Source organism: Phyllobates terribilis, unplaced genomic scaffold (assembly GCF_046119375.1).
Source record: "Phyllobates terribilis strain yellow unplaced genomic scaffold, ASM4611937v1 Scaffold_5__5_contigs__length_657084704, whole genome shotgun sequence".
NCBI lineage: Eukaryota > Metazoa > Chordata > Amphibia > Anura > Dendrobatidae > Phyllobates > Phyllobates terribilis.
The window spans coordinates 230,169,386-230,186,596 of NW_027362765.1; the positions used below are offsets into that span (position 1 = coordinate 230,169,386).

Here is a 17,211-nt window from a genome sequence, read left to right on the forward strand (position 1 = left end):
CTAGTCAGCTACGCCCACTGGATGGCTGCATCACTAGATGGGGCGCGGCCTTGCTCAATATAAGTATATGGAGCGAGGCCACTTCCAATGGACGGGCCCTGGCTGGGAGTATGTACAACTCATACATACCATCCGGTCCCAGCTCAGAAACCGGTGAATTTCCACAGCAGTGTGCTTGGGGGATTCATAAGTCTGCAGTCACACAGACTTAACAACTTGGACTGGACAACCCCTTCATATAAGTGAATCATTGCTTTTGTAGACCTGAAGTCTATTAGGAACATTTTAAAATAAGAGACAAGAAAGTGCTGGATATTTTTTACATACTCAAATAACTGGAAACTACTCATTTTAATCCATGCAATAGCAGTGAAAACTCTAGCCATGTGGGCGAGCTGGTTCTTTACTTGGGTACTAAGGTATTATAATCTTCTGAAACCCAACCATTTACACTTGATGACCTACAACCAACTTACACTCCCTCAAGTAGAATACAGAAAATTTACTAAAGCCGCCTACCACCCACTGGATCACATGGACTATAAAATGTCTTCGGTCACGGCCCCACTATCAGTATTTGATCAGTATTCGTTCAGTATTTTTTTTTCAGTAGTGGGAGCCAAAACTAGGTGAGGAACAATCAGAGAAAAGGTATAATAAATGCAGAATTGGTGCACTTGTTTCTATTATACCTTTTCTCTGATTGTTCCTCACCTGGTTTTGGCTACCACTACGGAGAAAAAATACTGACCAAATACTGATAGTGGGGCCGTGGCCTTATAGTCCAAAAGAGACCCCATGAAAAAAAATATAGCTACTGCTGAAAAATGCTATAGATCAGCAGTAACACCTATTCTATGTACAAAAGCTAGTTAACTTCCCAATGCATTACTATTTCTATATAACATTCTCTTTACCAGCTATACGTACCTTCCAGAAACTGATCTAAAGCATGATTTGTGTAACACACCACAAGAATTGGATCTGACCGTCCATTTACTTGCCACACATTGGTATTAGTGAGCAAAGCCCGTGCAATCTTCAGTCCCACATATGTCTTGCCTAAAATAAAGAAAAAATACATAATCCATCTCTTATATGTATATACTCATGCATGCATGTGTATAAACTTCTGATAATTGCTTTAGATTTTCTATTTCCCGGTATTATTTAGTTTAGATATTCACCTGTGCCTGGAGGTCCTTGGATGATGGCAAGTTCCTTGGTGAGTGCCAGTCGTACAGCTTCTATTTGAGACTCATCAAAGCCAAGAATTTCTTTAGATGGCCAATCTTGGGGATCCAAAACATTAACCTTGTTTTCTGTAGTTGAATCTGTGTCTTTATTTAACAAACTACTAAAGTTATACTGCACCCCAGCATTGAGATAGCGTGGTGCTCCAACGTCCTTCTCACATGATACTATATATTTTTGGAAAGGTACATCCTGGACATTCATCTGCTGTAACCCCTCCAGGACATGGCGATATGCCTCAAAGTATGCTGTTGTTTCCACCATAATAAAGGAATCTATTGGACGCACTGTTGCGAGTAGTCCTCTGCTCTGGTCACTGAATTGCAGCTGGATTTCACCTTGCTCCAACTCTTTTAGGTCTCGATTAGAAACCATGGCAAAGAGAAAGGTTTCAAAATTATCTCGAGATAAACAGACCAAAGAGCCATATAACAGGCGCTTGGAATTCTGCCATCGTATCATCTTCAATGGTTTTATATCAAACTGCACTTTGTAGATGATACCTGATGGTGTACACATGGGAGTCAACACACGAGTGTCAAAGTAAATTCTGATGTCATCAAACCTCATTTTGCGTAAGCCTCTATCATCATCTTGCATCAGGATCTCCTGGATTCCTTTTCTTAATGGTCGCACAAAATCTTCCCTCAAAAGTCGGAAATGAGTGTCTAAGTAAAGTTCGGTACTTTCATACTTGTTCTTTAATGTATTAGGTCTAAGAAAAGGATTTTCATTCAAGTGAATTTCATCGTGACCAGGATAAACACTCATGGTTCTGAAGTCTTCAGCAGGAACCTCTGGTCCAAGCGCCATGTGTGTGTCCACTCGCAGTGTCCCCTCTCTCCTTTTACCCTGAAGGTGTTGTATTAAATTTGATATTCTCTCTAGGCTTTGATCTATGTTCTCTCCAATACATACTCCAGATACACGCAAGGCGTTTAAAGAGCCAGGTATGAGAGAAACCAACAACGAGGTTTCTTGCAAACTACTGGCAGGAAAAACGCTAGTAATTTCCTGAATAAGGTACAGTATGTTGAGAATATTATCCGGATAGCGATGCCTCCTCTCTGGCACAGCCTCTGTTAGCATTCCAACTATATAGCGTGGGAGGCAGATTGAGAGGAATGCCGATGACTTCAACTGACCAAGAAGATACTGGACACTTTGCCTATCTAACCGAGCTGTACAAGCTCTACAAAGCACCTTGCAAACCATTTCTACAAAATCTGGCCTCATTTCTGCAGCTGACAGCAAATTATTGAGACCAGAGTGTGCTGTTAGCGTTATTACCACTTCCGAGGGTTCCTTGTCAAATAGTCCTTCTAGGGTTTTGTAGCCTAAATATCTAACTTGCCTTTCTTTTCCATTTTCTCTATCTTGTGCCGGCCTCTGCTGTCTACGATCTTGATTAGCTTCCTGATTGTAGTTTTCTCTTCTCAAAATATTGCCTCGTGGGGCACCAGCTATTTGTTCATTTTGTGCTCCTTGTCTAAGCTCAATCTGTCCAACAGCTCTTATTTCATTTCTTCTACCAGCACCAGGCACATTCTGTCCACCACCCCTAGCCTGATTTTGTCCCCTTACACCTTGTTCATTTCTTCTACCACCATATTGATTTTGGTCTCCAGCACGTTGTTCATTTCTTCTTTCAGCTCCAAGATTGCCTCTTCCACCACCTCGTTGTCCATGGTGACCATGAGCTCTGTGTTCCCACATTCTACCAGGTTGTTGCGCATTTCTGCCTCCACCTCTTTGAACATGCTGTCCTTCCCCTAGTTCTTGTCTTCCATCTTGATTGCTATGCTGATGATGTTGACCACCTCTGTCTGGAACAAAAAATTAGTAAATGTTACAATATTTTTGTTTCTTTTCACTTTTTATCACTTATTCTTCTTACACAGATGATTCAACAGCATGAATGGGGAGCTTTACATTTATTTGGACATATGGTCATGTTAGAGAGATGTTATTGAAATATATTGGCTTGTCAATTGTGTGATGTCATCATCTACAATTCAGCCATGTACTGTATATGACCAGTGTCCCAATATTTTACACTATTGGGGCTCTGGACATTAACAGAGCAGTAATGCAAGATATTTGCTTCCATTGAAAAAGTTTAACCAGTAATAATTTAAAGCTGATCTTCCAGTTTATTGTTACTAAACGAAAACCTCTCCTCTCAATAAGCTGATTCATTGCAACATACTATTTGTACCGATTTACTTTGTTAAATGAAAACATGGTGACAACTGCTACATTGACAACACCTTATGTTCTCAGATACCAGGACTCATTTGGGGGGCAAAAGGACAAATAAAAGTCCTCCTACTAAATATTTGTATGTGCTATTTTTATGCTTCTTGAACCCTTAAAATGGATTTTTGTGAGATTGAAACAAGAACATAGAACTTACATCTCTGATTGGGGTGATGAAAATTATCTGGAGGTTCACCTCTTGGCCTTCTCTCAGGATCCATGGATTGTTTTTGAAAGCTTAATAAAACAAGGAGACCAAAATAAAGTAGCGTGGCAATAGTATTTTGATACATTTTGCACAATTTACATAAATTTTAGAAACTTACAAATATATTTGTATGCATCTTTCCTAAGCATACTATTAGTAAATATGCCTGATTATGCCCAAGTATGTGCCTAAATATGTCTGAATAGGCAGAGATTTTGCAGCAAATTGTGATGATCGCGGCAAAACGGTGCATTTTTGGCACTACTGTAGCAAAACAAAAACTCAATGTAAGCACATGTGAACAAAGCCTAAGGTCATGTTCACACAATGCAATTGTATAGTGGCATTTGAGGATTTCTGTGGAAGACTTGGGAGAGACAGATGATCGTTCGGCTTACCTTGATCTATGATGTATTTAAGGCTTTAAGGGTTATTCCAGTTTTTAAAATATGATGGCTTATCTTTACGATAAAGAGTTGTCTCACTTTCAATATTCAGAAGTGCCCCGCTTTCTTGCCTCTTGGCTTACCACTTGTCGAGAGGCGGTGTGCTTCTGAGGATTGACATTTCAGGGCAGACGGCATGGCTTGGCCACTAGTCCAAACTGTAGGCTCTACAATACTGCTAACAATTCCAGCTTTGCCTCTATACCATCAGAGGTGCGCAGGGACACTGAAGCTGTCCGGATCCAGCTTCATAGAAATGCTTGATTGCTTTATAGCAAACAGCTTGCAAGTTCTGGCTCCTTAAGGGTATGTGCACATGGTCAGGAGCCGCTGAGGGTTTGACGCTGCATGCCTATGCAGCGTCAAACCCGCAGCGTCCAGATGGTAAGCATAGTGGATGGGATTTCTAGAAATGCCATGTCCACTATGCGTATCTGAGCACCTGCGGATCACCCACTGAAACTGACATGCGACGCTTCTTTCAGACCTGAAGCATGTCAATATCTCTTGTGGGTCCGCATGTGGACTTTCCCCATAGATTAACATCTATGAGGAAAGTCCGCATATGAAAAAAAAATGGCACTACTCATTTGCATATGAGCGGAAGCCGCGCGGCTCCTGACCATATGCACATACCCTTACTAGGCCAGCTATGAAATGATCAGTAACCTTGGCAACAAACAGTAAACTATAGAATTAAAAATCCTTCTGTTATTGAGAACAGAGAATTTTTAATAAGATGAGACAACACCTTAATTACATGCCGTCATAGGGAAATTCCAGGCATTTATTTATTCTACACGCTGATTTCCCATCGGTGAGAAACCAGCTTGACAACCATTCCTGGCACAAACAGAGTTCTGCACTGGACTGGTGCAGCTGTGCTACTCGTCAAGGGTGTATTGCCAAAGGCATAATATGAAGATGTTGTGCCCTACTTCAGAATCTGTAGCAGGGTACGCCACCAAACATGAACCCTTTGGGCTCCCTTAGACACAATAGTTGAGGTGCGACTGCTACTTCTGTGCCCCAATGTGTGAATCCAGCTTCAGAAACCTGCATAGTGGTGACTTTTCATTCATTTCTCATCATGCTTCTTTAATATACTCTGTGCTTAATTTTTATTTTTTTTTTTACAATTTTTAAAATGTCTGCTTGCTGTTAGTGAACACTTGACCCACCTAATGTGCTGGCCAGAGCTCCATAAATCAAGGGAGCCAGGTCTGGCACAGACAGACGGGTCTGGCTTTTAAAGGGTCGCTTTTTAAGGGGCTAGAAATGAAATATGCCAGAAATGGGCCAGAAGTGACCAGAAGGTACAAAGAACTATTTAGTACTTGTACTTAGATTTTCTTTCTCATTCTCCCTTACACTTTCAACATGCTTACATATGCTTTTACTGTTTTTACCCCTCTAATCCTCACTCTCATTCGCTATCCCCACACCCCAGCACCCTCTAACCAAATCATCATCTCTCCTTCCCTCCTTCCTCCCCACCTAACCGCATCTACAGACCTGCTCCTCAACCTCAGATCAATCCTCCCAAAACATAAAACAAGCCAGACACTCTCTTTCTCCCACCTGCTCTCCCTCTCTCTGCTTCTCCTCACTGCTGGCGACATATCTCCCAATCCTGGACCCCCACAGCTTGCACCTTCAACCAATTCTCCCACCTGTCGCATCAAACCAACTGCAAACTACCGCAACCCATCTTACGCAAAACCTGTCCCCCTGACGCCCACCCTGCTGCTCCCTCTCTCTGGAGCACTGTGGAATGCACGCTCTGTCTGCAACAAGCTCAATTTTGTCCACGACCTCTTTACTTCTCGTCATCTCTCCATCCTGGGCATCACAGAGACATGGCTAACACCCTCTGACACTGCCTCCCCTGCTGTGCTGTGTTATGGCGGCCTCCACTTCACCCACACTCCTCGCCCTGGAAACAGACATGGTGGAGGAGTGGGTCTTCTACTCTCTAACAACTACATCTTTAGCCCTACTCCTCCTCTTCCCTCCCTTATTCTCCCTTCTTTTGAAGCCCACTCTGTCCGCATTTACTCTCCCTCCAACCTCCAAGTGGCTGTCATATACCGACCCCCGGGCCCGATCACTGACTTTATCGACCAATTCTCCACCTGGCTTCTCCACTTTCTCTCGGCTGACATTCCCACAATCATCATGGGCGATTTTAACATCCCCACTGACACTCGCCAGTCAGCAGCATCAAAACTCTTGTCGCTTACTTCATCCTTTGGACTTACTCAGTGGTCCTCCTCAGCCACCCACACAGACGGACACACACTAGACCTCATCTTCACCCGACTCTGCTCCCTATCTAACCTCACAACCTCCCCCCTACCCCTATCTGACCACCACCTACTCACATTCTCATCCCTGTCCTCCTCACCTGTCACCCATGTCCAGCAACTAGCACACCCCCGCAGAAACCTTGCACATCTAGACACTCACACACTCTCTGATTCTGTTCTACCACTGACATCCATATCCTCACTCCATGACACAGACAGCGCCACTGCTTTCTACAATGCCACTCTCGCATCAGCTATTGACTCGGTCGCCCCTCTTATGCATGGCAGAGCCCGACGAGTCAACAGGCAACCCTGGCACAACAACCTCACTAAACAGCTTTGACAAGAGTCCAGGGTTGCGGAGCAGCGTTGGAAGAAAACACATACTCAAGATGACTTCACTGCATTCAAACAAGCAACGCTCGCATTCAAATCTGCACTCACCTCTGTTAAACAGGCCTACTTCACAATCCTCATATCTTCCCTATCCTACAACCCCAAACAACTATTCAACACTTTCTACTCTCTCCTCCGTCCTCCACTGCCCCCTCCGACCTCCATCATCTCTGCTGAGGAGTTTGCCACACACTTCAAAAACAAGATTGACCAAACACGGCAAGTCTTTACTGTCCGACCACCACAACCCCTCTGTTTTCCACACCACTTCCCTACCCCTATAACCTCCCTTCCCAACATCACGGAAAGAGACCTTACTCATCTCCTCTCCAAATCACACCTCACCACATATGCACTCGACCCCATCCCATCCCACCTCTTCCCCAACCTCACCCCCACACTCGTCCCATCCCTAACACATGTTTTCAACCTATCACTATCCTCTGGTACTTTCCCTGCCGCCTTCAAACATGCCACAATCACGCCCATCCTCAAAAAGCCATCCCTCGACCCATCCGCCCTGTCCAGCTATCGCCCCATATCGCTGCTCCCATTTGCCTCCAAACTCCTTGAGCAACACAGTCACGCTGAACTGTCCTCCCACTTTTCATCTAACTCTCTCTTCGACAACCGACAATCCAGCTTCCGCCCCCTCCATTCCACCGAAACTGCCCTTACCAAAATCACCAATGACATACTTACAGCCAAAGCTAACAGACAATTCTCTGTACTCCTTCTACTTGACCTGTCTTCTGCTTTCGATACAGTTGACCACTGCCTCCTACTGCAGATCCTCTCTTCCTTTGGCGTCAAAGACATTGCCCTATCCTGTATCTCCTCATACCTTTCTAACCACACATTTAGCGTCTCCCACTCCCACGCTACCTCCTCACCCCGCCCCCTCTCTGTTGGAGTCCCTCAAGGCTCTGTCCTAGGACCCCTACTCTTCTCAATCTATACCCTTGGCCTGGGACAGCTCCTAAAATCCTATGGCTTCCAGTACCATCTGTACGCTGATGACACCCAGATCTACCTCTCTGGCCCAGACGTCACCTCTCTGCTGTCCAGAATCCCAGCATGTCTAGCAGCCATATCCTCCTTCTTCTCCTCCCGCTACCTCAAGCTCAATGTGGACAAAACTGAACTCATTATCTTTCCCCCATCTCGCATATCTTCCCCACCTGATCTATCTATCACAATAAACGACATCACTCTTTCCGCTGTACCGACAATCCGCTGCCTCGGAGTAACCCTTGACTCTGCCCTGTCCTTCAAACCCCACATCCGAGCTCTCGCCACCTCCTGTCGCCTCCAGCTCAAAAATATTTCCAGAATCCGTCCTTTACTCAACCCTAACTCTACTAAACTGCTTGTGCATGCCCTCATCATCTCCCGCCTCGACTATTGCAACATCCTCCTCTGTGGCCTCCCTGCTAACACTCTCGCACCCCTCCAGTCCATCCTCAACTCTGCTGCACGACTTGTTCATCTCTGGCCTCGCTACCTCTCTGCTAAGCCCCTTTGCAAATCGCTTCACTGGCTCCCAATTGCCCAGCGCATCCAGTTCAAACTAACACTGACCTACAAAGCCATCCATAACCTCTCTCCTCCGTACATCTCTGAACTAATCTCCCGATATATTCCCTCACGTAACCTCCGGTCCTCCCACGACCTCCTTCTCTCCTCTACACTTATCCGTTCCTCACGCAATCGACTCCAAGATTTCTCCCGAATATCCCCCATCCTCTGGAATTCTGTGCCTCAACACGTCCGATTATCCACCACATCCGGATCCTTCAGACGGAACCTGAAAACCCATCTTTTCAAGAAAGCTTACAGCCTGCAATGACCACACTGCCTCCTCAACAACAATGGAGCTACTACTACTGCAACCCCCCCAACCTACTGTCTCCTCCCCATTCCCGTAGAATGTAAGCCCGTAAGGGCAGGGTCCTCTTCCCTCCGTACCAGTCTATCATTGTTAGTTTGTTTACTGTAGTGATATTCTTATTTTGTATGTAACCCCTTATGTACAGCACCATGGAATCAATGGCGCTATATAAATTAATAATAATAAAAATTATTGGGATTGTGGTAGACTAGCAGATATGTACCGCTCATAAATATAAATGTTTTTATACAGAGTTACAGATAATAAGAAATAGGAAGTGAAAGGAGAGAAGTGATGTGTTAGCAGATAGGAATGTCCCTTGAAGGAGGTACTGATGAATTGTTATGGGTTGTTTTTAGTAGCATTGAAAACTTTTCCCCTGGGCAAGTTTCCCACCTCCCTGTTTGCTAACAATGCAGTTACGTAGAGAGAAGTCCCGCACAGATTCCCATCAACCAGAAGCATAAGAGTTATGATCAGCAAGGCTGGACTCCTACAATAAGAGCTCCACAGGGGCCACATTAGGCAATGTTCATGCACAGTGTTTTTTCTGCACTTTTTTCTGCAGCCAAAACCTGTTCTTTTCACAGTGGAAACACTGCCTCAAAATGAGCAAATACTCTGTAGCAAATAAATAGTAAAACCAAAAAAATGAGCTGGAACACTTGGTGATATAAGTGCAAAGTGTAGGTGCACATTCACACTTGGCCACTTAAAGGGGTTGTCCACTACTTTCACATTGATGCCCTATCCGTAGGATAGGGCATCAATGTATGATCAGCCGGGGTCCCGCACGTGGCACCCCTGCCGATCAGCTGCTATCGGTGCCGGCGGATGTGCAGTACACCGTGGCGGCCACTACCACTTGACGGCGGAGCCTCGCAGGTGAGCACTTCCGGCCGGCGGCTACTGCCACCGATAACAGTTGATCGGTGGGGGCCTACGGATAGAGCATAAATGTAAAAGTAGTGGACAACCCCTTTAACAGACAAAGCTTTCCATGGGCAGGTACAAAACAGTCAGGTCTGGGTGCTACTCTGTTCCCATCTATTTGGAGGCCTGCTGACACATAGCGAGGTGATATACTAGAGTTAGGGTACATCCTGATTGGGTACACCTTGTCGCAGTGGGACGGCTTTTACTAGCCTAGTACTTTAGTACCCTATGTTACTTGCATGTACTATTACCATTTACTTACTACAGTGCATTTGCTCATTGATGTTATCCTAGGTTCTGTCCTTTATGGCCACAGTGTGAACATGCACCTACAGAACTTACTGTACTTATACCAGCATGTGTTCCGATTCATTTCTTTGGCTTTGTTTTAGATTTTTGTACTTTGTACATACAGGGGTGTAGCTCCTTTGTCTTAGTAATGTGATAGTTTTTTTTTCCCTCTGGCACTTATCATGGTGCTATGGTAGGTAGTCTTGGGTTGTTATGCATTTTTTAAATGCTTTTAATGTTTGTTATGCCACATGGATTATATGTATTTTATTTATCAAATAAACTATATTAACTAGCATATAGTGTGCTCAAACCCTTCTATAGATCTCTTTTTTTAACTAATATTGTTGTATAGTTCTATAAAAAGCATGCAGAGATTTTTATTCTCCGTGGAATCCAATAAAAAAGAATGGTGGGTCACGTTCCGTCAGATGACGTATTACTCAGATACTCACAGGGCTTTTCTGATAATCTAAATTTATTATCTTCTATCCACAGGACACATAAGTTTCATATTGCAGGGAGCCCCACCTCTGGGACCACCAACAATCACTAGAACTGGGTCCCTTGCCCCCTATTTAAAGCGGCACTTCTTAGCACTACGTAGCATGTAGACATAAAGAAAGGAATTATTTCCTAATTTTGCATGAAAATAAAACACAATGCTTTGTGTGACTGTTTGTGCCAGTGGAGCGCAGTCGTGCAATTTCATAATTTACCTGCAATCGATTCATCAGTCAGTTGCTGAGCATGCAATGATGTCGGTGACCTACCTGGAAGCCCCTGCTGCCTGCGTTCTTGGCCAGTTGGCTGGGTTCATTAAGATCTCTTATAATCTTCTTGGAGACGTTTTGCCGCTGTAGCAATACACAGAATCTGCTGTTTCTGTCCTCTCATGCCCTGGTATAAATACAGGAGCTGAGAGCCCTCCCTTGCATTGCTTTCAGTTTCCATTCCCCCTAGCGCTTTCTACAGAGGGGAAATAACATAAAGGGAGGGGGTGATACTGCAGCTCGTAGGAAAGGGAAACTTACAAATAATATGGAATGGATAGTTTCAGAAAGACGACTCATTGCCCTGTGTCCTAAGGGTAATAATAATATTATAGTCGAAGAACCGTGGCACTCATAGGCGTGCAATAAAGAATAATCATTTTATTTATATAGCGCCAACATATTCCGCAGCACTTTACAGATAAGCGTGGACATATACAGACATCACAAAGTAACACATAACTCAACAATTACAGGGGGATAGCGTGCCCTGCTCACAAACTTACAATCTACAGTATAAATTATTCATAAATCAGCAAAGCAAAAGAGTGAGGACGCACAACATTTCAGTCTGTTCAAGATCACGGCCTTTGTCCTGTGCTATGTGATGAATAAACAGGCTGGAAATCATATTAAAGGGTTATTCCTGTGCCACTCAATTCTGTATAGGGAGGTGAGCAGGTCCGATGACACCACATCCGTAAGGGTGTGACAGAGACTGTCGTATACCTGCCCTGAAGACAACAATTGGAGTGTGAATATTGACTTGCAGTTTTATTTTGCAATGTGAAATGTGTGGAAAGTAATGTAACTAATGTAAAGCGCACAGAGTGTTAGGCTATGTGCCCACCTAGCAGATTTGATGCAGAGCCTTTTTGCCTCTCTCTGGCAGAAAAAAACGCATGCAGATTTACATGCGTTTTTTCTGCCAGAGAGAAGCGTTTTTTCAGCGTTTCAGCATGCATTTTTTCAAGCAGTTTTCCAAGCGATTTTAGCATCACTTGGAAAGTGCTTGACAAGTTGGTCACACTATATAAATCCATGCAACCGGCATGGATTTATATAGTGTGACCAAGTAATAGTTAAAAAAAAAGAATAAGAATGGTAAAAAATAATAAAAAAAAGATCATCTCTGCTGCGTCCGGTCTCTTGCAATGCTCGCGGTGGTGTGAAGGACCTGCGGTGACATCATTGAGTTATGTGATGGGTCACATGACTCAGTGACGTCATGGCAGGTCCTTCACAACAGCGCGAGCATTGCAAGAGACCGGACGGCGTGGACAAAACACCGGGAGGACATCGGAAGGTGAGTATAAACTTTATTTTTTATTTTAAATGATTTTTTTTTACAGATTCTATGGTACCCAGGTCTGGATGAGAGTCTCATGTCCTCCACACACGGGTACCATAAGCACATTAGAACGCGCCAATTACGCAAATACAGATGCAGTCTTGCGGAATTGGCACGTTCTAATGCAAGTCAATGGCGGCGATTACGCTGTGTGTCCGCAAAATTAATGGACATGCTGCGGATTTTTTAGCGCAGCATAAGCGCTGCGGAAAAATACGCAGCATGGGCATTGAAAGTGCGGAATTGCATTGGAGACCATGGGGGAAGGTTTACCAAGCGTTTCCCAAGCGTTTACGCTGCGGAAATTCCGCAGCATAAAAGCTTGAAAAACGCATCGTGGGCTCACAGCCTTATAGGTACCGATGCTGCTGTGTGGGTACTGTATTGGTAATGCCTAGGTTTACCTGGTAGGGTGGTCCCTACTTTCGAAAGTGTGTTTTCTTCAGTTGGCACCCCTTGATTCTGTTTCTGTATGCAAACTAAAAATGCAGATTTAGGGGTCCCTACCTACCATCAAATCATCTAAAAGATGTGGTTCTAGCCGCATGGTGCGAATTTTGCTGAATATAGCCTGACATTAATAACACCCTCCTTCTCCAGCTTGCTCGGCCAATCAGTCCTGTCCTCTGATGCTGCTCCTCCTTCCGCAAGTTGCCACGGCAATACAGTTCTAAGGGGATTAATGTCTTTTACTGAGAAGCACTGTCTGTTTCTGTTTGCATCAGTTCCTGTACACCATACTCCCTTTACAGGGGTTACAAAAATAAAAGATCAAACATAGCAGCTAGCACTGCAGTATGTCAAATCCAACAGACTTGTGGCTTATTGGACAAATGTCTGATAGTAGTTTATATTCAACTAAACTGCCATCTGAGAGAGAGGTTATGTTACTGTTCTACTACTACAAGAAAATGACTAAACAGACAGATCATGATGCAGCACGTTTAACCCCTTAACCCCTTAAGCCCCGCGGGTGGTTTGCACGTTAATGACCGGGCCAATTTTTACAATTCTGACCACTGTCACTTTATGAGGTAATTACTCTGGAACGCTTCAACGGATCCCCCTGATTCTGAGATTGTTTTTTCATGACAAAATTTGAATTTTTAAGCCCTGAAATCAGAGCGATATGTCACACAAAAGAGTTAATAAATAACATTTCCCACATGTCTACTTTACATCAGCACAATTTTGGAACCAACATTTTTTTTGTTAGGGAGCTATAAGGGTTAAAAGTTGACCAGCGATTTCTCATTTTTACAACAAAATTTACAAAAACATTTTTTTAGGGACCACATCACATTTGAAGTCACTTGGAGAGGTCTTTTTGACAGAAAATACCCAAAAGTGACACCATTCTAAAAACTGCACCCCTCAAGGTGCTCAAAACCACATTCAAGAACTTTATTAACCCTTCAGGTGCTTCACAGGAATTTTTGGAATGTGGAAGAAAAAAATGAACATTTAACTTTTTTCACAAAAATGTTACTTTAGACCCAATTTTTTTTATTTTCACAGGGGTAACAAGAAAAAATGGACCCCAAAATTTGTTGTGCAATTTCCCCTGGGCACGCAGATACCCAATATTTGGGGAAAAAAACACTGTTTGGGCGCACGGCAGGGCTCGGAAGGGAAGGAGCGCCATTTGACTTTTTGATTGTAAAATTTGCTTGAATAATTAGCGGACGCCATGTTGTGTTTGGAGAGCCCCTGTGTGCCCAAACTTTGGAGCGTCCTCACAAGTGAACCCATTTTGGAAACTAGACCCCCCAAGGCACCTTTATAGATGCATAGTGAGCACTTGGAACCCCCAGGTGCTTCACAAATTGATTCGTAAAAATGAAAAAGTGAAAAAAAAAACACTTTTTAATTTTTATGAATCAATTTGTGAAACACCTGGGGTTCCAAGTGCTCACTACGCATCTAGATAGTTGCCTTGGGGGGTCTAGTTTCCAAAATGGGGTCACTTGTGGGGGAGCTCCAATGTTTGGGCACACAGGGACTCTCTAAATGCAACATGGTATCCGCTAACAAATTGAATGGAAAATCGGCTCAAATTGTTAGCGGACACCACATTGCGTTTGGAGAGCCCCTCTGTGCCCAAACTTTGGAGCTCCCCCACAAGTGACCACATTTTGGAAACTAGACCCCCCAAGGCACCTTTCTAGATGCATAGTGAGCACTTGGAACCCCCAGGTGCTTCACAAATTGATTCGTAAAAATGAAAAAGTGAAAAAAAAAAACACTTTTTCATTTTTATGAATCAATTTGTGAAACACCTGGGGTTCCAAGTGCTCACTATGCATCTAGATAGGTGCCTTGGGGGGTCTAGTTTCCAAAATGGGGTCACTTGTGGGGGAGCTCCAATGTTTGGGCACACAGGGACTCTCTAAATGCAACATGGTATCCGCTAACAAATTGAATGGAAAATCGGCTCAAATTGTTAGCGGACACCGTATTGCGTTTGGAGAGCCCCTCCGTGCCCAAACTTTGGAGCTCCCCCACAAGTGACCACATTTTGGAAACTAGACCCCCCAAGGCACCTTTCTAGATGCAGAGTGAGCACTTGGAACCCCCAGGTGCTTCACAAATTGATTCGTAAAAATGAAAAAGTGAAAAAAAAAAACACTTTTTCATTTTTATGAATCAATTTGTGAAACACCTGGGGTTCCAAGTGCTCACTATGCATCTAGATAGGTGCCTTGGGGGGTCTAGTTTCCAAAATGGGGTCACTTGTGGGGGAGCTCCAATGCTTGGGCACACAGGGACTCTCCAAATGCAACATGATATCCGCTAACAAATTGAGCCGACAATTTGTTAGCGGATATCATGTTGCATTTGGAGAGTCCCTGTGTGCCCAAACATTGGAGCTCCCCAACAGGGGGCACCATTTGACTTTTTGAATGTAAAATTTGCTTGAATAATTAGCGGACGCCATGTTGCATTTGGAGAGCCCCTGAAGTGCCTAAACAGTGGAAACCCCCCACAAGTGACACCATTTTGGAAACTAGACCCCTCAGGGAACTTATCTAGATGTGTGGTGAGCACCCTGAAACCCCAAGTGCTTTACAGAAGTTTATAACATGGAGCCTTGAAAATAAAAAAATCAAACTTTTTCCACAAAAATTATGTTTCAGCCCCAATTTTTTTATTTTCACAAGGGTAAGAGGAGAAAATGGACCCCAAAAACTTTTGTGCAATTTCTCTTGAGTATGTCAATACCCCATATGTGGGGAAAATACAGTGTTTGGGCACACGGCAGAGTTCAGAAGGGAAGGAGCACTGTGTGACTTTTCGAACGCAAAACTGGCTGGAATCGAGAGCGGACGCCGTGTCGCGTTTGGAGAGCCCCTGATGTGCCTAAATAGTGTAAAGTAAACCCCCCACAAGTGACCCCATTTTGGAAACTACACCCCTCAAGGATTTTATCAAGGGGTATTAGGTCATCATATTGAATAAGTCATTAGTCTTGAGCGCAAGTGCTCGCTACTTGAGTTTGCATCGGGTACTCAGGTATGCACCATGTATCGCGCATGCTCGAGTGACATGCTCGAGTCCCCGCTCGCATGTTTCACGGTTATTAGACACCCAAAAAAAAACATGCGGGGATCGCTTGTGCATGGCAGGCAATCCCCGCAAGTTTTTTTGGGCCGCGAAGCATATGGGTAGCGAGCACTTGCGCTCAACACAAGTCGCCATATCGTCATCTTTTTTTTATTTTTTTACTTTTGAAAAAAATCTCAACCCTAACCCCAACCCTAGCACAACCCCAACCCTAACCCCAGAGTTTATTTTTTACACCGTTCCTCGTGCAGTATAAGTGATTAGACGACTTTATTCTTGGGGTCGGTGCGATTACAGTGATGTCAGATCCATATCGGGTTTTTATGATTGACAGCCATATTTTGAGAGCTATAATTTTTCCATATTTTGGCCGACAGTCATGTGATGGCTTGTTTTTTGCGGGACGTTTTTATTGGTACCATTTTTCAGGCACGTGACATTTTTTGATCGCTTTCTATTCCGATTTTTGGGAAGCAGAATAAACAAAAACCAACAATTCAGGAATTGTTTTTTTTTTTATTCTGTTCCGCGTGTGGTAAAAGTGATAAGGCAGCTTTATTCTTCGGGTCAGTACGTTTACAGCGGTACCACATTTATATCGTTTTTCTATGTTTTGACGCTTTTACACAATAAAAGCTATTTTAGAGAAAAAATTATTTTTTGCATTGCTTTATTCTACTGCTTTTTTGCGGGACAAGATGACGTTTTCAGCGGTACCATGTTTGTTTATATTCGTCTTTTTGATTGCGTGTTATTCCATTTTTTGTTTGGCGGTATGATGATAAAACATTGTTTTTTGCTACGTTTTTTTTACCGTGTTCACTTAAGGGGTTAACAAGTGGGACAGTTTTATAGGTCAGATCGCTCCGGACATGGCGATACCAAATATGTATACTTTTATTGTTTTGTTTTTTTTTCATAATAATATTTATTGATGGGTAAATTATATTTTTATTTTTGATGGATTTTTTTTTTTCATTTTTTAACACTTCTTTTACTTTTATTCTTTTGTCCCACTATGGGACTTTCACTTTTTTTTTATTCTGATCGCCTGTATAGCATAGGGATGGAGCACCATCCCTGTGCTATACAGGCTGTCAGCGCTGCAGATGCAGAAGATACCTTGGTCGTGCACTGCGCATGACCAAAGTATCTTCCTGCTGTCTGGTGACCCGGATGTTGTCATGAAGACATCGGGTCATCATGGCAACATCCGGGAAGCCGCGGCAGACAGCGTTGGACGCCAGCAGGAGAGGTGAGTATCGCGATCACCTCCCCTTGCCACCGCAATGCTGCGATCGACTTTGATCGCAGCATTGCAGGGGTTAATGTGCTGGGAGCAGTGCGGGACCGCTCCCAGCAGCGGGTGTCAGCTGTGACAATCAGCTGACGCCCGGTGGCGATCGCGCCCGCAAAGCCTGTGTGCGGGCGCGATCGCCATGACGCATTATTCCGTACCTGGCTCTTAAGTCCCAGGGCGCAGGGTAACAGATAAAAATGGACCCCAAAATGTATTGTGCAATTTCTCCTGAG

The 17,211-nt window shown here is 43.9% G+C and overlaps 1 protein-coding gene across 1 annotated transcript in view; it reads right to left on the minus strand.

Moving 5' to 3' along the window:
• Nucleotides 1-10,984, minus strand: part of ZNFX1 (zinc finger NFX1-type containing 1) — a 38,637-nt gene extending 27,653 nt beyond the window's left edge. Inside the window, exons 1-4 of the mRNA XM_073683875.1 lie at nucleotides 10,764-10,984; nucleotides 3,671-3,750; nucleotides 1,188-3,080; nucleotides 931-1,062 (exon numbers count right to left, since the gene is read on the minus strand). Coding sequence (XP_073539976.1) covers nucleotides 931-1,062; nucleotides 1,188-3,080; nucleotides 3,671-3,750; nucleotides 10,764-10,810 — 2,152 coding nt within the window. The 5' untranslated portion in view covers nucleotides 10,811-10,984. The remainder of the gene's footprint in view (nucleotides 1-930; nucleotides 1,063-1,187; nucleotides 3,081-3,670; nucleotides 3,751-10,763) is intronic.
• Nucleotides 10,985-17,211: the final 6,227 nt, after the last annotated feature.